At 42.9% G+C, this 23,253-nt stretch overlaps 1 protein-coding gene across 3 annotated transcripts in view; it reads right to left on the minus strand.

Moving 5' to 3' along the window:
* The window catches only part of PPP2R2B (protein phosphatase 2 regulatory subunit Bbeta), a 485,791-nt gene that overhangs the window by 68,402 nt on the left and 394,136 nt on the right, over positions 1-23,253 (minus strand). For all 3 annotated transcript variants that reach the window (XM_075344606.1, XM_075344607.1, XM_075344608.1), the window contains one exon: positions 1,433-1,530. In XM_075344606.1, the coding sequence (XP_075200721.1) occupies positions 1,433-1,530 (98 nt within the window). The remainder of the gene's footprint in view (positions 1-1,432; positions 1,531-23,253) is intronic.

Below are 23,253 nucleotides of genomic sequence, written 5' to 3' on the forward strand. Positions count from 1 at the left end.
GCTGTCATTTCTCTTTCCTGAACAGTTCTTGCCATGCCCCTGGCTAGTCACTTCTCATGGGCTAGCCATGAGGATGGGTAGTCAAGAGGTCCAGGGTCACACACTAGAAGGGCAAGCAACAAAGGGGTGAGACAAAAAGGTATAATCAGGTCACGGTAAGAGGTCGAAATTCAAGGAAGATAGTGAATTAAGATAAAGGGGCTAGGCAAATGGATAGTCAGAAGCAAGGTCCGAGGTTGGGTAAACAGGCACCACTGAGCTAAAGCTATGGCTGTCAGTAATTAAGAGGCAGCTAAATAGCAAGGTAATCATTCCAAACAGGAAACTCATGGAGGAAACCTTGCATGCCCCAGCCCTGATTGGATGGCTGGACTGTATCCCCTTACTGACCGTTCAAGTATCCCTTGCCTCCGATAGGATGACTGAACTGTCCATCACCATACTGACAGCTCAGCACTGCCGTTTCTGGCTCTAACACCATGGAATTCTCATAGTGCACATTGTGTGATGTGAGGATTCTCAAGTCTACAGTCACAAAGTGAGTGCATCCTGGTTTGTTTCAGAAGTGTTTTTTTTTTGCTTCTTGCTGCCACATGTGGTTTTGTGCGTTCAGTCTGAATCTACAATGTGCACATTTCAATAAGAACATTAAAAAACACTGCATGAACAAGTGTGTCCAAACTTTTGACTGCATATAAAAAAAATGTTCACAATGGAGCAACTTTTTAGTAACTATGTGATTGTTATGCAGGAAACCGTATACTCACCATATTATTTTCACTTCAGTTTAATTATTTGTAATGCGACTGTTACCCTAATTAAGGCAGCTAATAAGCAGCCGCAAAATTACAGGGGATATTATACTGTCACATAAGTCGCATTTTTTTTGTTGTTTTTGTTCAATGCTAATTAATCAGTAACAAAAAGGAGCCATTTAGATTAAGGCATTAAAATAGACCTAAAAATACAAATAAAAACTTAAATTATACATTTCTCTACAACTGGTGAAATAATCATCTATAGTTAACCTGGGAATTAACTGTTAACTGAATGTGAATATGGGGTATTGAAAAGAAAAAACATGCAACTTTCCCTATTATATAAAATATGCAATAAATGTATAAATGCTAAACAGTTTGTTGCTGCGTAGGATGTGTTACAAATATCTGATAAAAGAAAAATGATTTAAAAAAACAAAAAAAAAAAAAAGACAGTCACTTTAAATCTTTGGCACTGCGCAACGAACAGCAAGAGTAAATAAAAAAGCCATTTGAAAGAAGCCAGGAAGCCGGTAATGGCCCAGGCTCATATGTCATGTGTGGTTTGGTTATTGATAACCTGGGCAAGGAGTGAGACATAAAAATTAGGAAGCAGCATGAGGCCTGTAATGAGGGAATAAAAGAAAATTAATTTTGTGGTCTGCAGCCCTTACCTCCTGCTCCCGCTGAAATATTACAACACGGCCCCCCTTGTCTCCTGTCGCCAGCAATTCTCCTGTGCTGTTGAATTCAACCGTCGAGATAATGTCAGCTGTAAAAAAAAAAAAAAAAAGACAAAAGAGGGTTTTTTTTTTTTTAGATGACTGAACGATTCTGCCCCTCCACATGTCAAATGAAATTAAAAGGTCATTTTTCCATGCTAGACTTTTCTGAATGGTCACTGCAGACCCCAGAGAAAAGATGTAGTGTGGGTCTTCTACTGAAAGACTGAAATTTATTACAATAAAATAAACCAAAAATATAGGTAACACCAATAGAAAATATCCTTTTACACACACACTGTAGTAGGGAATACACATTATACAGAGGATGTATTGTGGATGCAGCAGCACCTCCATGGATGAGATTTTAAGAAACCGCATGCTGTGTATACAAGGGATTTAAAGGAGTTCTCCACTACTAGGATAACCCTTTCCGATTCCACTCGTTTCCCCCGGTAAAAAAAAAAGACCCTGTACTCGCCTCCCATTCTGGAGCCGATCCAGCGCTGTCGGTGACCTTGGTTCGGGGATCATGTGACATTGTGATGTAATCGGAGTCGGCTTCTCTCACCTCGCCTTCGGACCAAATTAACAATCAACAGGAAGTGATGCTGTGGTTGCAACTCACTTCCCGTTTGCTCATTGTCTCCAAAAGCGGGGTTAGAGAAGCAGTCGGTGAGTGGACGTGGGTTCTCATGACGTCACAATGTAATGTGAGCCCCAAACCGTGTTTACAGACTGCATTGGAAAGGTGCTAGAATGGGAGGGGAGTACAGAGTCTTTTATTTTAACTGGGGCAAACAAGTGCAGTCAGAAGGAATTGTCCTAGTAGTGGGACAGCCCCTCTAAATCAGAGGCTGAAATAAGCGGCGAATATATGCCATTCCCACAACAAAATCCACTGTGTAGAGGCTTTTCAGCTTTGAGAAATCCGTAGCAAATGCCCTTTTAGTTGTGTCATAAAAAAATGACACTTCATTTTTTTTTTAAACAGTTATTAGCCATGAGGCCAATGGTATATTCACTCAAATGCATAGCCTCAAATCCAGCCAAGCAATCATTAGGTACAGCATGCTGAATCAGCCAACAGAAGCGCTGGAATTTTGTATTAAAAGGTTATGAAAATCAGATGTCATGGAGAATGCACTATAGCAGGGGTCGGGAACCTATGGCTCGCGAGCCAGATATGGCTCTTTTGATGGCCGTATCTGGCTCGCAGACAGGGCTCCTACCTGTCTATGGGAAGGATCAGGGCCGGCGCCAGCACCCGGCAAACCCGGTCAAATGCCGGGGCCCTGAGCTGCCGGGGGGGCCCACTCGCGGTGGCAGGAGTGGCGCACCGCTACTCAGGGGGGCCCGGTGGCCGCGCTGTCACCGCCCCCCGCCGAGGATCGAGCTTTCAATTGCATCGGCATCGCAGGTGCCGATACAATTGAGAGCAATGATGAGAGAGTGAGCGGCGCTCTCTCTCATCATTCTCCCCGCTGTGACTGTCGGCGTTCTTCTGACAGCTCTGCAGAGGACCGCGGTGACGTCATCACTGCGCGACTGCTGAGAGATCAGAGCGAGCGACAGCAATGGACGACGCGCCGAGGAGACCGGATCAGCGGGCGAACGAGAAGTGAGCCGCCCCTCTACTGACACTGGGCTCCCCTGACTCACAGGCCGGCCACTACACAGCGGCACTAGTACACATAGGGGCCCGGCAGCCGCTCTGCGTCTATGTGTAGTGCCGCTGTGTAGTGGCCGACCTGTGAGTCAGGGGAGCCCAGTGTCAGTAGAGGGGCCCCTGACCTGGAGAGGCCACCAGCCGTGTCTGAGCTCCAGGAGTGCTAGTCCTGACCTGCACAGCAGACGGAATCTCCATCCTGCAGGACCTGCGATGATGTCACGCCATGTGACTGTGTGGGAGGAGACACAGGAGGCCGGCAGAAAGCAAGATACTGAATCCTGAAGGAGATTTGGACACATGATGACTGGTAATAAGAAAAGAGGGGACATGAGGGTGAGGGGGCTGCAGGGTGAGGGGCATATGAGGGCTGCAGACTGTGACAGAAGCATGTGAAGGGGTGCAGAGTGTTTGAGAGGGGTAAGTTGGGGTACAGGCAGGGTGAGATATGTGAGCAGGGTGTGTGAGATATGGGGAGTGCAGGCTGTATGGGAAGCAGGGTATGTGACATATGGGGGTGTAGTGTGTGAGATCTGGGGGGTGCAGGCTGTATGGGAAGCAGTGTGTGTGTGTGTGTGTGATATGGGGGGTGCAGGCTGTATGGGAAGCAGGGTGAGAGAGATATGGGGGTGTAGGCTGTATGGGAAGCAGGGTGTGTGAGATATGGGGGTGTAGTGTGTGTGATATGGGGGTGCAGGCTGTATGGGGAGCAGGGTATGCGACATATGGGGGTGTAGTGTGTGGGATATGGGGGGTGCAGGCTGTATGGGGAGCAGTGTGTGTGTGTGATATGGGGGGTGCAGGCTGTATGGGAAGCAGGGTGTCTGGGCCACTGACAGATACAATTGCTCCAGCGGTCACTTAGTACACAAAGGAGTGTTCCTCTCTGCTGCACTAAGCCACCGCTGGACCTAAACAATAATTCGCTGTAAAATAATAAAATAGATAATTGACATAACTGACAATGCGTTGTGTGACATGTCCAATATTCCAGCTTCTTTCTTCTGCGAATGCCTCAAAGCTGGCATTCTCTCAACATCAGGTGGGAAGAATGCCAGCTTCCAGTCATGCGCAGGAAAAAGAAGAAGCCAGACTGCTGGACTGATGTCATGCATCGCAAGTTCACAATGTAAGTTATTTATTTGATTTTTTTACTGCTAATTACCATTGTTTCAGTCCAGTTGTGGATTTATACAGCAGGGAGGAGCATTCCTTGCTGTACTAAGTGAACATTGGAGCGATTGATCTGTCAATGGCCCTTTAAACATATTGTACGGCTCTCGCGGAATTATATTTCAAAATATGTGGCGTTTACGGCTCTCTTAGCCAAAAAGGTTCCTGACCCCTGCACTATAGGTTTATATTCCCCAAAAAATTGTTGTCAGCATTTATAGATTTATTTTGACAGAGCATGATGTCCTGTGCAAAGTCAGCACTGAGCAAGTGGATTTGTAATTTCTTTTTCTAGATGAAAAACCAAGCATACGTCTGTACCTGATAACATGTAAAGCTTCACCAACTTCCATAATTACAAATACCATGACAACAGACCACATTTATGGGGGTAACATTCTCTCCCATGTACTGCAGTGGACTTGACGGAAGACCACCACTCAATAGTAATACAGGGCCAAATCTTGCCCAGACTGCCCCTACAGTATCATCATAAGGACTTATGACTTATTGTTCTATGGTCAGACCTGTGGTCAAGACGCTATCTATAGTATATCTGATAGGCTATGTGCACGTTGTCAGTGAAACTCCAATGAACCTGCTAACATTTTCAAACAAAAAATGCTTTAAGAAATGGATGGTTTTTTTTTCTTTTTCTGAAGTGACTATTTTTTGGTTGTTTTCTGATGTTTTTGGAATCCAGTGATTTTTCACATGGCTTTTTCTGATTAATTTTCAACTGTTTTCTGTTTTTGTTTCACTCAATTGACTAATGAAAAACAACCTCCAGCAATCGTTTCAGCAAAAACGACAAAAGCTCCAACAAATGTACGGGCATTTTCCAGGAGCTTTCTGTGTGACTTGTATTGTAAACAGAAAAGTGTCTTCCGAATAAAAAAGCAAGAAGAACAGGCACCTCATTTCTTTTAAAGGGGTTGTCCATGACTTGGACAACCTCTTCACATTCAACAAGTTTGGCTGCATTAAAACATAAGCTTATTCTCATCTCCTGTGAGGGAGTCAGCAATGGCTCCCATGAGGCTGTGACATCTCGCGAACCCCAAGCCCAATCACCGCTGGCTTCTCTCTCCCCACCTTCGGATGTATGAGTAAACAACAGGAGGTGAAAGTTGCAGCTGCTGCTCAATTTCTGGTAAGTGCTCATATGTCCTACGATGAGAAAAGCCTGCGGAGATTGAGTGTGGGGCTAGGGTACAGTCACAATGTGAGTGCAGACACCACTTGAACCGCGCCAACACCAAAGGGGAGTAGAAGCTTTTATTTTAATTTGGCCAAACATGGAGAATGTTTAGAGGTTGTCCAACCCCTTTAACCGCCTGTAGTTTTTAGAATCTGAAGTGATTAAATGACGCTCAAAAGCCTAAATATATAAACAGCAAGATGTTATCATACAGAAATGCATGTTCATTATTTTAATATGAACGTTACAGTCTAAAATTGGTATCAGATTGTTATTGAGACCCTTTGTTAAAGTCTCCTTTTTTTTAATCTAGGGATAGTAGTAAGATAAAAAGTCAAATATTGCTTTATATTTTTCACTTAATTTTTTTTGTTCTGTATCACCTTGTCCACTTATATTGGTTATTAAGTCCCAGCACATGACCGTTCTTTTAGTGTTTTCTTTTTAACATTGACGTTTTGCATTATTATCCCTAACTTTTGTCATATACTACATCGTTGATATTGTCTATTAGATACTTTTCACTTGATACCACTTGCTTATTTGCCAAGACCCCAAGGTGTCACTTTGTAACCTTTTTTTAGTACTATTTTAACTTTGGATGCTTATATTATATTCTTAGTTTATACTGCACACCATGTGTTAGCATTATGTATGATGTACTTTTACCTGTGCATGGTTTTTTTGTCAGTGTACTGACACTTAACCTCCATGATATCAGTAAAGGTAGCCGATCAAAACAAAGAGGCTATGCAAATGGTTAGTCAGAAGGGAGGTCATGCAACAACAGATCAGAAACTAAGCACAGGAACAACGCATGCACACACCACTGAGCTTAAGGCCGGTGCCACACGGGGCACTAGTGCGATGCTCGTATGACACTCTGCTCGCTCTGGCATCACAGCAGGAGCAGAGTGTCATGCAAGTCTCCCTGCTACTGAGGCCCGACCATGCGAGCGGACCTCAGCTGCAGGGGGCGGGCCGGCTCCAAGGAGGCGCGGGCTGGGATGGAGGAGGGGAGGGTGGGATTTCTTTCCCTCTCTCCTCCATAGCCGGCTATTGCGATTCTCGCCCTGCACCCGTGGTACCGCAAGTGCATTGTGATTTTTCTCTTGCCCCATTCACTTGAATGGGTGCGAGAGAAAAAAAAAAAAAAAGTCTCACATTACAAATCGCAGCATGTTGCGATTGTTTTCTCGGTCCGATTAGGGCTGAGAAAATAATCGCTCATGTTCGCTGTCACACAGGCTAGAATTGGTCTGAGTGTTAAGCGATGTTTTATCGCACTCCACTCGCACCGATTTTCTCGCCGTGTGGCTTGGGCCTAAAGCTACAACTAGCAGTGATCTGACTACTGCAAACCAGCCAAGTAATCATCCTAAAGGGTGACACCTAGGGGACGCCCAGCTTACCCAGCCCAGGATAAAGATACGCTCACTCGAGCGTGAAAAACGGAAGAGTGCAATGTGAAAAAAATCTCGCATTGTACTCTGACCAATGTAAGTCAACGAGGGAGAGCAGTCGGTCAGCTTTTCTTGCATCTAGAATCTGGATGCGAGAAAAGTCGCAACATGCTGCGATTATCTGCTAGAGCCATATCCCTTGCACCCATTTAAGTGATGAGTGCGAGAGATAGATCGAACTGCACTCGGATGTTATCACAGTACAGTACGATATACGCACAGGCTGACAATGGAAGAGATGGGGGGGGATTGACCCCTCCCTTTCCTCCGCAGCTCCCGCCCTCAGCTTCACAGCTGTGACCCGATCGCAAGATTGGGTCACAGTCACATGACAATCGGCTCAGACTCAGCAGAGCCTGAGCCAGGGGTCATATCGCATCGAATGCCATACGCTAGTGTGAGTCCAGCCTAAGGCTGCAATGTGGATAGAAACAGCGCAGTCCGCTCCAGTCCTAGATTGGGTGGCTTTGTTGTCATTCGGATTCTTCATAGCCCAGCACACCTCTGCCATCTATTGGTTGGCTAAGCTGTCACTCATAGCGTCCTTATGACACTCAGCTACACTGGCAGCAAGTTTTTTTCAATATAATTTTGGGAATCTGGCAGCAAGTTTTAAATACACTTACATTCATACGTGTAGAAATGTTTTCATATTACATTTGTGTAAAATTGGCCTCAATCTTCCTTTTTTAAAGAGTTTCATATTAGTACAGTTGGCACTCTGGCAGCAAGGATACAATAAAGTGCCATTGCAGGGTACATAGACTAATGCACACTGGCAATTTAAAGCAGTTGATTCGTCATGTAAAGCACGGATGTGCCATTTCCCCCTGAACAAGAAACAAGAACAAGAAATGCTCTTTGTAGCCGCTCTTCCCTTTGGCTAATAATTAATGGGGAGTACCAAATCCGTACCGTCATCAAAGCAAGCATTCACTAATGGAGTATTTGACAATAAATGTTCTAAACCAGACAACCCATTTAAATATGAAAAAGTAATAAATGTTAAGAATTATAGAACATCAAGGAAAAAAAAAAAAAAAAACAGAAAAAAAACCCGACAAAGGCATGGCTAGTTCTGCACTACAAAACTGCAATCACACTGAACAAATTCAATCACATTACTGCTTACACAGCTTTATCATAAGAGGCTTATGGGAGCCAAAAGGTGTTTTTTCCTGGCTTCCTAAAAGCAATCACAGCAGTAGCTGTCACTAGACCCTTTAAATAGCACAGTCAAAAGGATAGGCAAATTATTTCTGATTAGCCTAATTGAGACTATTCCTTCATATACGTCAGAGGTTAACTCCTGGGCAATTAGTATCTTGATGAGCTTCACTACCATTTGTAAATGGGAACAATGCTCTGTAGCCAAGCAGAAAAGACTGATGGAGCTGACAACGGCAGAAAGTGCGGTATTAACTCTGATCTCCTGTACACTTTACATCAGCACAACTGGATGAGAAGTCATTTGGAGGAGGTGAAAGGAGTCCAAGCCTGGTCTCTGCATTTAATAGAGCTGACATCGCTTGTAAATTGCTCCATGATTGGCACACAGGAAGGCCGAGAAGGTGAGAGGCAGAAATTACGGATAAGAGGAGGTGCCATTAAAAAGCCGACTGACGTAGGGAACCTTGATTGCATAATAAGGGTTAAACCCTTAAACAATTGCATCGAGCAAATTAAGGGGTTGCTGGACCCTTTTATTTTATAGATAACAGATATAAATGCTATAAAATCGGTGGCCCCAGAGAGGACCATTTGAGGTACCTAGACATCTCTGCAATAGCAAGTCATACTGCGTCAATGGGGCATCATCGGATACTGAAGAACAGAGACTGGCAGGGGACCAAAAACGTGTTGGCACAGAAGAGATCGGGGATTGGGAAGGTAAATACAACTGCATTCGAAGAAGGTGCATAGAAAGTCTAAGCCCCGCTATGGGAGTCCTCCCTTAGCCATAAGCAAACTAAGACCAATTATGCTGGTAAAGGACTCCTCATTTTCTCTAAATACAAGTAAAAAAATAAAAATACTAAGCTGGTATGGTATTAGAAACTACAAAAATGTGCATCATTTGTCCTCCACCTTACTAGACAAAAGTTACTGTAACGTAGCCTTCATTTTCACTACACAGGGGAATGTCACCAAATTGCAATAATACAATATGTTTACTAATAAAAACATACTGAAAAAAAAAATCAAGTATTTTCAAATTATTTACTTTTAACAACAGTTTTTTCCTTGGAAATGATAAAAAAACAGTTATAAGTAGGAAAATAAACCCCCTGCCAACTAATATCAATACCCGCTATTGTGTGATCGGGCCTCAAGACAAAATAAACAGCATAGAGAATTGAAAATTCAATAACGTAACAAAAATGGCTCAATATGAGCAATAAACTTAAAAAAGACAAGCACAAAAGCAGTGGTATAGAAACAGTGTCACAAATATACACATGGTAAATACAGAGCAAAACGAGGCCAGAATATGTAGCAGAGAAGTCAGAAGCAACCACCATATATACACTACTCACAAAAGGTTAGGGATATTTGGCTTTCAGGTGAAATTTATATAAAAAGTTAAAATGTTCATGCTACAGTGATATTATATTATGAAAGTCAGGCATTTAGGTACAAGCATGCTATGGGGATTTCCTCATCTCACAATTTATTGAAATAAAAGCCAACAACAGTGGTGGGTATACGTCCTCCCCCACCCCCTCCCAAAAAAAAAAGTGTCAATGCCTCAATAACTTGTCATATGACCTTGAGCATCAATTACAGCTCAACAACGATGTCTCCTGCTATTCACAAGTGGAGTTATTGTCTTCTGAGACATGGCATCCCACTCTTCTTGAAGGATGGCTGTCAGGTCATTGAGGTTCTGGGGTACGAGCCTCTACATGGGGACTCAGCTGGTCCCATAGGTTTTCTAGGGGAGTCAGGTCTGGAGAAAGAGCAGGCCACTCCATTTGAAGCATCCTAGTTTCTAGCAGCCTTTCCATAATGATGTGACCTCTATGATTTGAAGCATTGTAGTCCATGAAGATGAAATTAGGTATGTATTGTTGAAAATCTACATTGCCAGCTACTCCTTTCCTAGTGCTATGAACCCTACAGTCAAAGAATTATTGATATCCAAGTGGGTGGACTCCGCTCACAGATCAGAATGATCTATTTTCTAACTGATGTGCTATTATACAATGTTCAGCTGTATAATATATATATGTGCCCAGACTGTGGCCAGTGACCACCTTAAATTAGAAAAAGAAATGAGCAAATCCCCTGCCGTAATTAATTTAGTGCTAATACATATAAATAACAAAGGATACTTATATGACGCTATTTTGATCAATAAAGTGTAAAAGCCATCCTTCTGCAATAAGGTGTACCCAGTAGCGTAGCTAGCGGGGAGGCAGAGGGTGCGGCCCCCCTGGGCCCCGTGCTTAGAGGGGGCCCACCTGGAGCTGCGATACCATTAACTATATCAGCGTGCACAGCGTGCACCGATATAGTTAAACTCTGCGGCAGGGCTGCCATCAGGGCATTACTAGTGGAACTCCTGGCCTGGAACTAGCGGGCCCGGTGAGCAGCAGGCAGGAGGGGGGCCCGGACACGCTGACAGGCCCCTCCCCTTTCATTCTTCTGCTCCCCAGGCCCTAGCGCAGGGGGCATTCACAGTACACTTCGCAGGGCGGGCTGGTCGTGCAGTGAGCAGGAGGTGGGGCTTGGACACGGTGACAGCCCGGGCCCCTCCCCTTTCATTTCTCTGCTCACCGGGCCCCATGGGCAGGGGGTGGGGACGTTGCACTGACAGCACCTGCAGTCGCACAGGGGCCCCAAGCCACTAGAGCCTGAAAACGTACTGGGTACGTCATAGCTCCCTGGTACTTTAGGACCCATGACTTACCAAAATAAATGGGGGCAAGGCCCTGTGCGCAGTTACCGGATTTTGCCGCGGATTTTCTGCGGATTTGCTGCATGTTTCCCTGCAGAAAATGTTCATAACATCTCTGCAGTGAATCACCAGCAAAACCTATGGAAAAACAAAATCCTGTGCGCACTATGCGGAATTTGACAGCTGCATGTTTTCCTGCGGGATTCCCTCAGCAAAAACAATTGCATGTCAATTCTTTTCCGCACGTCGCTGCGGGATTTCACTCTATTGACTGCAATGTAATCGTGAAATCCCGCAGAGAATAACGCAGGCAGCAAATTCTGTGCGGTTCACTGCGTTTTCCTGCGTTATTCCCTGCGGTAATGTACATCGCTTGCCTGCGGTTTTGCAGGGAAGTGATGTCATTATGACAGGAAGAGGAAGCGGAGCAGAGTAAACACACAGATCTCACACACATCACAGACATAGAACACAGACATATAGAATACACATAGAAAGGAAACGGTAATATAGAAAACAAAACACGTGGGCTCCGCCGTATTTTTACCGTCCAGCCGAGGTAAGCACACAGCGGCAGCCTGGTATTCTCAGGCTGGGGAGGGCGAGGGGCAGGGTTAATGTCCCCCGCCTCCCTCCCACCTCCCGCAGCCGAGAATATCAGCCGCAGCTGCCCCGGGACTGTCGCATCCATTATGCGGCAGTACCGGAGTGTCCAGGGTAATACAAGTAGTTAATGTCGGCGGATCGCCGTCACGAAGTCCAGGCTTGATCATGGCATCGTCTATGTGACAGCTGGCACACTGTATGTTTCCCAAAGAGAAAAAGATGGACACAAGAAAGTTGATTTCAAATCCTTTTCTTTTATTCAATGTGAAAAAGTGAAGAAGTGCTGTACAAAACAAAAGGTCCGCCAGGAACAACGTTTCGGCCAAGAGGCCTTCCTCAGGTCGGACAGACTAGAATGGACAGGAATCACTGGAGATCAGCAAGCAGAATGTATATATGTGCTTACCACCTGCACAAAGAGTATGCGTAATCACGAACAGCGTATAAGCTGTGACATGAAGGAACTGCACTTGTAGAGAAGTGGTAGTGTCATCACACGGTACTATTAGTCAAGGAAGCTTCAAATGATATCCGCACATATGGTTTGAACACAAGTCCCTGTGTGTTATAGTAGGAGACTGCACACGGAAAGGTAGGTTCTCTAGAGGCTGTAGAAATGAGACCTCCAGTGACTTAAAAGATCTAGCACGATATGGCACTGTATATAGTATACGGGTCGTGGTTCATAGAGAGGCCGGGGGGGAAACCTGAGAGGTGATTTACCAGAACTCAGTGTCAGAAGGGGGCGCTGTAAGGTCCAGGAGTAAATGGAAAGTCAGAAATGTCTAGGGATTAGTTTAGGAAAGGGTCCAGGGAATCTGGCTGTCAAAGGCCTGTGCCTCTGGTGCAGTGTGTTATTCCTTTCTGTATTGACGCTTTTTCTCCTGAGCACCTGTGCAAGGTGATGCGAGGTCTTTTTCTCTTTTCTATGTGACAGCTGACATGATCAACCCGTAAGTAAAGTGAAAAAACACACACACACCGAAAAATCCTTTATTTTAAATAAAACACAAATAAACCTCGTTCACCCTTTTATTAACCCCTCCCGAAACAAAGCTCCGACGTAATCCACAGCTCCGGCGTAATCCACAGGTCCTGCGCTGCTTACATCCAGCCGCGACTGACACACAGCGCTGAATGCAGCCTCGCAGCGGGACAGCAGAGGTAATTACCGGTCATTTCCCACGGCCGGTAATGTGAACTCACTACCGACCGTGAGAAATGCAGCGATCTGTCCTCTGTCTGTCTATCCCTCTAGCTATCTATCCCTCTATCTATTCTTCTGTCTATTAATTTCTCTATCTCAGAAGGAAATTATTTTTTTTTTTTTCTTTTCAATGTGCTTTATTGCATTGAATGCAATAAAGCACATGTACCAACCCGCATGCGGCAAAACCGCGGCAATACTGCGAACAATACCGCGGTAAACCGCATGCGGTTTTCGGGTGCGGTTTGCCGCGTTTTTTACCGCGGGTGTGGTAATCTTTCAATGCCTGCGGAATTTTCTTGAGAAAATTCCATTTTCCAGTGCGCACAGGGGCAAAGCAGGACCTGACTGTCAACTAAGTACCCTACATCATTTACTGCATCAATACTATTTATTTACTGCAGGGTGTTAATTCATGTTTTTTATTCTAGGTTTTATATACAATGGTAGTGAAAGACCTACAGAGACAAACTGGGGGAGATTTACTTGTATAAATCTTATCTAAAAACGAATACCGTGCAGTTGTCAAGTCGATGTATCAGTGCAAAAAGGCTGTATTTTTACATCCATTTATACTGTGTATATTAAGATAAAATGTAATGCAAACACCAAATACCGTTATTTCAACTAATAATTCCAATGAATACATAAAAATGGATGCCAATATGAATGGTGTGTCTGAAATGTGCTATTTTAAACACCGATTAAGTTTTATGGGCAAGGCTGCTTTCACACATCTGGTTTTTGCAGTGCGGCACAATACGGCGCTTTGCAGAAAAAACGCAACTTTTTTTTTGCCGCCAGTTGCGTTTTTTCCCACATAGACTTGCATTAGCGCCGGATTGTGCCGCTTGGCCTTGTGTTGCGTCCGTTTTTTGCCAGATGCGTCATATTTAGCCCATGCGGCGGCCGGATGGAAAGTTGCCTGGCACGCTTTTTTGTGTGGCGAAAAAAACGCATCGCGCCGGATCCGGCGCAATTTACAATGCAACCCTATGGACGCCGGATGCGTTTTTTTGAACTGCGCATGCTTAGTATCAAGCCGCATCCGTCAAAAAACGGACGTGCCGCATGGAAAAACTTATGCAACGGATCAGTTTTTTTTCGCCACATGCGTTGCATAGGTTTTTGAGCCGGATTGTGGCACTCCGCAAAAAAACGGATGTGTGAAAGCAGCCTAAGTCTCATTCCTACCCCCCAAAAAACTATGCGAGGACCATCAGCCCGTGAGTAGAAGTGGTCTCGTCAAGTACCCCATTGACTTGCATTAGTCAGTGTGACCTCTGTATGTTGTACTGTATACAGACAGCACTGACGTATAATATGCTCATCTGAATGAGCCCTAAAGTGCAGCATAATTATTAAAAGACGCATGCCCCTTTAATACATTTAGGAGTATCTGTGTCCATTCCCCAGACTAAAATGTATGCCTGCTGTAAAGCAGGTGCAGATGTGCGCTATCATTCACACCTACTTCTAAACGTACAATTATAGTAAATTCCTCGGACTGTAGTTGACCACATCCTCTTTTGCTGAATCCTGAACCTCTGGATACTTCGCAACTTTTTACACTTTGTGACATGTTTTAAAATATTTACATACCAAAAGACATGTATCAAACTTTCTACACTTCTACACCATGAAAATGATTTATAAGGGATTGAGCCCTTAGTAAATGTTTATGTTGGAGAAAAAGTATTTACGAACTTCTACAATGTATTGAAAATGTGTGCTGGAAAGTAAAGAATCAGACCTGTATTAGACTTACATTAAAACAAGGACAATTAAAAGGAATCTGTCACCAGATTTTTGCCACCTAATCTGAGAACAGTATAATGTAGGGTCAGACCTTTCACTTACTGGGCTCCTAGATGTAATTTTGATGAAATCACCATTTTATCAGCCAAAGATTATAACTAGACAGCTAGTAAAACGGTCTCCCATATCCATGAGCTCTGTATAACCCCACCCCTCACCCCTAATTGGCAACTGCCTGCCTATGGCAGCTTTCTATGTACAACACAGTGCAATCAGTGGTGCAAGTGTAGTTCTACAGAGCCCATCAATAGTGAGAGAACTAGTAGATCAGATAAAAAAGTGATATTAATGAGCTCTATAACCTCTCCCCACCACTAATTGGCAACTTTCTTCCTATGCAGTGTACACAGAAAGCTGTCAGTTAATGGTGTGGGTGGGGTCATACAGAGCCCATCAATAATGAGAGAACTAGTAGATCAGATAAAACAGTGATATTAATGAGCTCTATAACCTCTCCCCACCACTGATTGGCAACTTTCTTCCTATGCAGTGTACACAGAAAGCTGTCAGTTCATGGTGTGGGTGGGGTCATACAGAGCCCATCAACCGTGAGAAGACTAGTAGAGCAGATAAAACCGTGATGTTCATGAGCTCTGTATAACCTTGACCCCCCACTGATTGGCAACTTTCTGTGTACACTGTGCATAGGCAGAAAGTTGCCAATCACTGGTGTGGGTGGAGTTATACAGTGCCCATCAACAGTAAGAGAACTAGTACACCAGCTAAAACCGTGATCTTCTCTAAACTGCAGCAACCAGCCCAGTAACAGATTCATCACTGGAATCAGAGTCTCTGCTCTTACATGATGCTACCCTCAGACGGTGTAGAATCCACATTAACAAGTGTTACATGGAGCACCACACAAACCATTATGGGAATTCCATTAAACTTTTCAGATTTCACTTTCCACACTTATTAGTGCAAGATCCCATTGAGCACAGACAGAAAAAACATTTCCTGCAGACTTCAATCAAACCTGTAAAAATGAAGAAAGCATTTTCTTCAAAGGCTGTTTCCACATGAAGGGGCCTAAAAATCTTGGTTCTGAGGCCAAATAAATTCTAGTTTAGCAATTAAGCGGCTAGAAGAACATATTGCTGTGTGTAGTGGTGACAATCCAATCTGCAGACTGGCAAGTGGGCTTTGTGATGTAAATAATGGCTGATCATCAAGCCGAGAATGGAGTCCATGCCTTTCTGAACGGTGACCAATACAGACTCAAATTCACCATTGCAAGAGAATGGAGCTAAATATTCTTCACCTTATAAATCTTAATGATGACTGGTACTTGGAAAAAAATAACCCTGCAGATGGAGCGCAGCAGAGGGGAAGAGGTTAAAGTGTTAATGAAAGCAGCCCTATTATTAAAAAAAAAAAAACCTCACTCACCGTTCCTTGTAACTAATAATTTACAAAGCAATTTTGCAATTTGTACACACAGCTTGCTCGGAGCAAGGCTTTTTTTCCCCATAGTCCTCTCAACAGGACATGAATAAACGCCACCAAAAACACATCCAAAATGCTCTGAAAAGGTTTCACATTAAATGCATTTTCTACAAGCATTTAAGAAAGTAGAGAAAGGAGTCCTAAATGGGTTGTACGAGCCCGGAAATTAAGGGATGTTTTTTCAAGATAAAAAAAAAGCCACTTTTGTTCATAGTCTGCATTTGGTTTTGCAGCTCAGCCAATACTTTTGTATGCTATACCAGCTACAGCCTATGGACAAGAGCGGAGCCATTTCTGGGAGAATAACAGGTCTTCACAGTAATCTCATGCAACAAATACTAAAGTGGAATAATAATACCAAATTATATGTGATCATAAATAATACATGCAAAATAATAATGTATATAAAATAATATACCAAATAATATAATAAATTCCAAGTAATATATAAAAAATACCAATATAATAAATATCAATAATCAATAGTAAGCTGGAAAATAATGTATATAAAATATACCAAATAATATACTGTATAATAAATTACAATATAATAAATAATATCAATAGTAAGCAGGCAAATAATGTATATAAAATAATATACCAAATAATATATAATAAATTCCAAGTAATATATAAAAAAATAATACCAAATAATATAATAAATAATATAAATAATAGTAAGCAGGCATCATCCTGACTGACATACCAGTGTGTGCATGGAAGAAGTGAAATGGCTGTTCTCCCTGCACACACTGGGATGTCAGTTACACCACTGTGGGTGGCATCCCAGCATAAAGTAGCAATGATATTTGATCCCGGACTTATCCGCTACCCGAATGGAGGACTTACCATGGTTTTTAAACACACATAGAACACACATATGTTTAACGTAGGGATAGATAAAAATGGTACTATGGTATGTGTACCTTTTAAACTCAGGCATTTGAGTTTTTCAAGCAGAAGTAGCATCAGGACATTCTGGCTACCAGCCACCCCACCCTCCGAAGTGTCTGGATAGTTTCCTGAGCTTTTTCCAATGCTTTTGGTGTTACTATTACAAAAATGCTAGTGGAAAAGGTTAACTCAGGGCATAATGATACGATTACGCAGAGCACATGCATAAATAACAGCAAAGTGGATGACACGTTTCCAAATTTCATCACACAATGTAAAAAAAATAAAAAAATATATATATATATATATATATATATATATATAATATATATATATATATATATATAATATATACAGTTAGGTCCAGAAATATTTGGACAGTGACAATTTTCGCGAGTTGGGCTCTGCATGCCACCACATTGGATTTGAAATGAAACCTCTACAACAGAATTCAAGTGCAGATTGTAACGTTTAATTTGAAGGTTTGAACAAAAATATCTGATAGAAATTGTAGGAATTGTACACATTTCTTTACAAACACTCCACATTTTAGGAGGTCAAAAGTAATTGGACAAATAAACCAAACCCAAACAAAATAGTTTTATTTTCAATATTTTGTTGCGAATCCTTTGGAGGCAATCACTGCCTTAAGTCTGGAACCCATGGACATCACCAAACACTGGGTTTCCTCCTTCTTAATGCTTTGCCAGGCCTTTACAGCCGCAGCCTTCAGGTCTTGCTTGTTTGTGGGTCTTTCCGTTTTAAGTCTGGATTTGAGCAAGTGAAATGCATGCTCAATTGGGTTAAGATCTGGTGATTGACTTGGCCATTGCAGAATGTTCCACTTTTTTGCACTCATGAACTCCTGGGTAGCTTTGGCTGTATGCTTGGGGTCATTGTCCATCTGTACTATGAAGCGCCGTCCGATCAACTTTGCGGCATTTGGCTGAATCTGGGCTGAAAGTATATCCCGGTACACTTCAGAATTCATCCGGCTACTCTTGTCTGCTGTTATGTCATCAATAAACACAAGTGACCCAGTGCCATTGAAAGCCATGCATGCCTATGCCATCACGTTGCCTCCACCATGTTTTACAGAGGATGTGGTGTGCCTTGGATCATGTGCCGTTCCCTTTCTTCTCCAAACTTTTTTCTTCCCATCATTCTGGTACAGGTTGATCTTTGTCTCATCTGTCCATAGAATACTTTTCCAGAACTGAGCTGGCTTCATGAGGTGTTTTTCAGCAAATTTAACTCTGGCCTGTCTATTTTTGGAATTGATGAATGGTTTGCATCTAGATGTGAACCCTTTGTATTTACTTTCATGGAGTCTTCTCTTTACTGTTGACTTAGAGACAGATACACCTACTTCACTGAGAGTGTTCTGGACTTCAGTTGATGTTATGAACGGGTTCTTCTTCACCAAAGAAAGTATGCGGCGATCATCCACCACTGTTGTCTTCCGTGGACGCCCAGGCCTTTTTGAGTTCCCAAGCTCACCAGTCAATTCCTTTTTTCTCAGAATGTACCCGACGGTTGATTTTGCTACTCCAAGCATGTTTGCTATCTCTCTGATGGATTTTTTCTTTTTTTTCAGCCTCAGGATGTTCTGCTTCACCTCAATTGAGAGTTCCTTAGACCGCATGTTGTCTGGTCACAGCAACAGCTTCCAAATGCAAAACCACACACCTGTAATCAACCCCAGACCTTTTAACTACTTCATTGATTACAGGTTAACGAGGGAGACGCCTTCAGAGTTAATTGCAGCCCTTAGAGTCCCTTGTCCAATTACTTTTGGTCCCTTGAAAAAGAGGAGGCTATGCATTACAGAGCTATGATTCCTAAACCCTTTCTCCGATTTGGATGTGAAAACTCTCATATTGCAGCTGGGAGTGTGCACTTTCAGCCCATATTATATATATAATTGTATTTCTGAACATGTTTTTGTAAACAGCTAAAATAACAAAACTTGTGTCACTGTCCAAATATTTCTGGACCTAACTGTATAATATATATATATATATATATATATATATATATATATAAATATATATATATATATATATATATATATATGCGGTAATCCACGTCAATTTATATCTTTTTACGGCAATTTCACTTTTTGTTGTGGATTTGATATTATGCCTGGCAAAGTCTATACGTAAAATGTATTATTGTGCATTCAGCAAAGAAAAAACAGACAGTACTTAAGTGCCAGCAATGGAGACCTCTAGAAGAGCAACTAAGCGCAAGATTTAGTCTCCAATGTCCTACATCAAAAAGTGTTTAGTTTTTTTTTTTAAAGTCATGTGGGACTAACGTTACATCATCTGTAATGAGATGTTTTCTAGAAATGGCACACAAAGGCCAGCAGATTTGTAATCCTCTAACAACTCACGGGCAGCAAGGTGCTTTCAGATGGGCGATTTCTTCACTTTGGCATTTTAAATCTGTCTAAAATAAGTATTTCCCATCTGCTGCTGCCTGCCACCAAATGGCGTGAAGAAGAAACAAATGTAGCGTGAAAAGGTTTACACAGTGCGCAGAATACTTTACTATGTGCAGGCTGGCATATTTACCAGCTGCAATGACAAAAATCCACTATGGCATCAGTGTTTAGAAGTGATGATGTGACTTTGTCCCCACTACAAATATGGTACCTAGCAAGTGATTAATCTTATAGCAGTATTTAAACAGCAGGAGTTATTTTATCTAAAATAAGTTTCTTGTATGAGCAAAAAGAGTTTAAAGGGGTATTGCCATCTCCGTAGGATATGCCATAAACGTATAGCAGATGCAGGATCCACCAATAGGACCCAACATAAGAATGGAGCACTGACAATTACCTTCAATGGAAATGTAGACAAAGTTTAGATGGCACTTTTGGCCACCTCCCTTAGGCCATGTGCCCACGGGACAATGTACCCGCGGATTTTGCCGAGGAAAACCCGCGGATTTATCTGGATTTTCCAGATAAATCCGCAGGTTTAAGCAAGTACAGACACTCCCCATGTTAATCTATGGGATTTGGGGAGTGCTGTATCAATGCTGCGGTATGTGCGGCTGCGGAATATGCTGCGGATGTCCCACAGCCGCACGTAACTGCATGTCAATTATTCATGCGGAAATAGCTGCGGAAATCCCGCCTTTCCACTATGGAGATAGAAGCCGGGATTTCCGCCCTTGTCCCGCAGGTTTACCGCAACAAAAATGCTCGAATCCCGCAGCAATTGATAGTTGCGGAATCCGGGGAGCAGCTGCGGGAAACCTGTGGCAAAGTCCGCGAGTACATTGTCCCGTGGGCACATAGCCTAAAGCCCTATTTTTAAGATAGATGCGGGGGATTAGGAGATCTGGGGCCGGTCTGGACAATGCAGTCCATTCTCAGAGCGTGAATGTTCAATCTGTGAAACCAACTGTAGGGTGAGAGGACATGTTGCCAAATTAACATGTCATGGTCAAACAAGGCTTGTTTCATTTTACCTTAAGTATTCTAACAAAAATAAACCTGATTTTGTGGGTTATATGTAATCTAGTGTTAGAGAATGTACAAATAGTGGAGAATGGTTGAACTTTTTGGACCTTTGTTTTTTCAACCTATGTGGGTATGTAAATATCAAGTTACCGTAAAATACTCTTCAACTACAGCATGTTTATATTGTACTGCTTAATAACAAAAAGTAATAGTCCGTATAGATGAGCGATCACTACCATGCTCGGTACTTGTAACAAGCAGCTGGACACTCAGATGGGTGCAACTCCTGCGCCAGAGTATAATAAAATTCAATGGGGACTCGAGCATTTTTCTGGGAAATCTTCTGGATAAATGCTATAGTCCCCTGTTTACTTCCATTATAGTCTGGTATACAAGTCGCTTTCATCAGAGCATCTAATTTCTCATTACGAGTAACAAGGACCCAAGCAAGGTAGTGCCCGCTCATCACTAGTAGTAGTATGTGATAGTTACTGGTAAAGACCACCATACACATTAGGCTGCTTTCACACTACGTCTTTTTAACATGCGTCCTGAACGTTTTTTTGCTGCAAAAGCGGATCCTGCTTTTACAGCAAAAAACGCATGCAAACGCATGTGTTACTTTGCAGGATCCTGTCACTGGATGTTTAGGGGCGGGCATTGGAGTCATGTGATCGGGAGTGATGGGAACTAAACGTGCCAGACTGGGAGCCGGCTTCTTACAACTGCGGAGGTTCGTAACCAAGGTAAACATCGGGTATACTTGCTTGGATACCCGATATTTACTTTGGTTACGAGCGTCTGCAGCTGCTAGGAGCCGGGCTCCCTGCACACGTAACCAACGTAAACATCGGGTAACTAAGATAAGTGGTTACCCGATATTACCTTGGTTACGAGTGTCCGCAGCTCTCAGGTGGAGGAGAGAGAGGGACTGATCACGCGAAACTGGTTCTGGGCATGCTCAGTAGAGCAAGCAGGATCCTGTCTATCAGTATGCCAGCGTTCACATGCGTTTGCGTGCAGTATAGTCAGGATCCAGCAATTTGCAGTATTTGGACGCAGCTCAAAAACGCTACATGTAGCGTTTTTGAAAGATGTTAAAAAACTGCAAGTCGCTGGATCCTCACTATAACGCACGCAAACGCAGGTGAACGCATGTTAACGCGAGTCCATTGCAAATGCATTGAAATGAAAACGCATTTGCACTGGATCCGTTTTTGCGTTAAAAAAAACGTTCAGGACGCATGTTAAAAAGACGTAGTGTGAAAGCAGCCTTACAGAGGGATTTCTTTCACAGGGTATATACATGTCAATGCTCAACTATGAGGAATCCTAAGGCTTTGTGCGCACCAGAAATGTGAAGTTTCTCAAGAAAATTTCTTGAGAAACTTCTGGGAGTGGAAGATTTCCGGACCTCCGGAAAAAATCCGCACCAAATCCGCATGCGGATTTGCCGCGGATTAGCCGCAGGTTGTTCCCTGCGGATTTTGCAGGCTGTACTGCAGAAATCCGCAGGTACCTGCGGAAAAGAATTGACATGCTCATTTTCTCAAGAAATTTTCTCAAGAAAATCTTGTCAAAGAACTTTCTTGAGAAAAATCCGCACAGTGCGCACAGCTATTTTTTTTTTTCTGATAGGATTTGCTGGGAAATGTCTGCACAAAGATTGCAGACATTTCTCAAGAAATTTCCGCAGCAAATCCGCGGGTAAAATGGCCTAGTGTGCACATAGCCTTAAAATGTACTATCAATGCATTTTCACTACACCATGTCAATGGACATTTGTGAACGAGAGAAGGAAAAAAAAAAAAAGAAAAAAAGTGATAAAAAGAAGCTTGTGATTATCAAGTAGTAAGACGTTGATATGAAGTTAGTCTTATTGATAGCATATTGTCAGAGCCACAGATTCTTGAGGTCAGTCATTACAACCACAATAAGGCTACTTTACATCAGTTTTCTGCATTCAGGCACAATCCTTTTTTTTCCTGATCCAACGGATCCGGCAAAAAATGTAAAAACCGTATCCACCGGATCAGTTTAACAGATCAGTTATGCCGGATGTGTAAAAAAACGGATCCGTTGGATCAGTTTTGCATCCATTTTGTCAGTTTTTTTTGCTGAATCCGTTTTTTCAAAACATTGGAGCATGCTTAGTTTGCAAAAACGGATCTGGCAGCCGCATCCGTTTTTTGCCGCATTACGCCGGATCCGGCGTCCATAGGCTTCCATTGTAAAACACGCCGTATTGCGATGCGGTTTTTTTAAGGGGCCAAAAAAAGTTTCATGTAACGTTCCATCCGGCCGCCGCATTAATTTTGCCGCATCCGGAAAAAAACGGATGCAACGCAAAGCCATCAGGCACAATCCGGTAACAATGCAAATCTATGGGGATAAAACGGATGTGGTACCGGATCAGTTTTACCAGTTTTTTTCCCGATTGTGCCTGATGGAAAAAACCTGATGTGTGAAAGTAGCCTAACAATAAGCCAAAGCCAGTATCCTCATGTGACACAGAACCATTCTGAGGCGTAAGATCACAGTGAAATTGATGACTCACTTCAGTGGACTGGTCACCATGTTTGATATTAGTACTGCATTACAGATTTGCAGAGCTGCGTACCTTTAAACTCTAGAAATAATTCTGTAATATGAAGAAATGCAGTTGTGGAGTACAGATATGGCTTTTAGCACTGATGGTAAGTTTCATTTAGGCCTGTTTCACGCATCCGGCACACTCCAGTACAGTGTAAATACTGTACAATGGCATTGCGGCAAGTTCCGGTCACATGACAGCATGTGGTTGCCGCGATGCCATTGTACTGTATTACACTTTACTGGAGTGTGCCGGATCTGACAATCCAGATGTGTGAAATGGGCCTTAAAGGGAATCAGTGTCCATGTTTTTTACCAAGTAATCAGA

Source organism: Anomaloglossus baeobatrachus, chromosome 4, assembly GCF_048569485.1.
Source record: "Anomaloglossus baeobatrachus isolate aAnoBae1 chromosome 4, aAnoBae1.hap1, whole genome shotgun sequence".
Taxonomy (NCBI): domain Eukaryota; kingdom Metazoa; phylum Chordata; class Amphibia; order Anura; family Aromobatidae; genus Anomaloglossus; species Anomaloglossus baeobatrachus.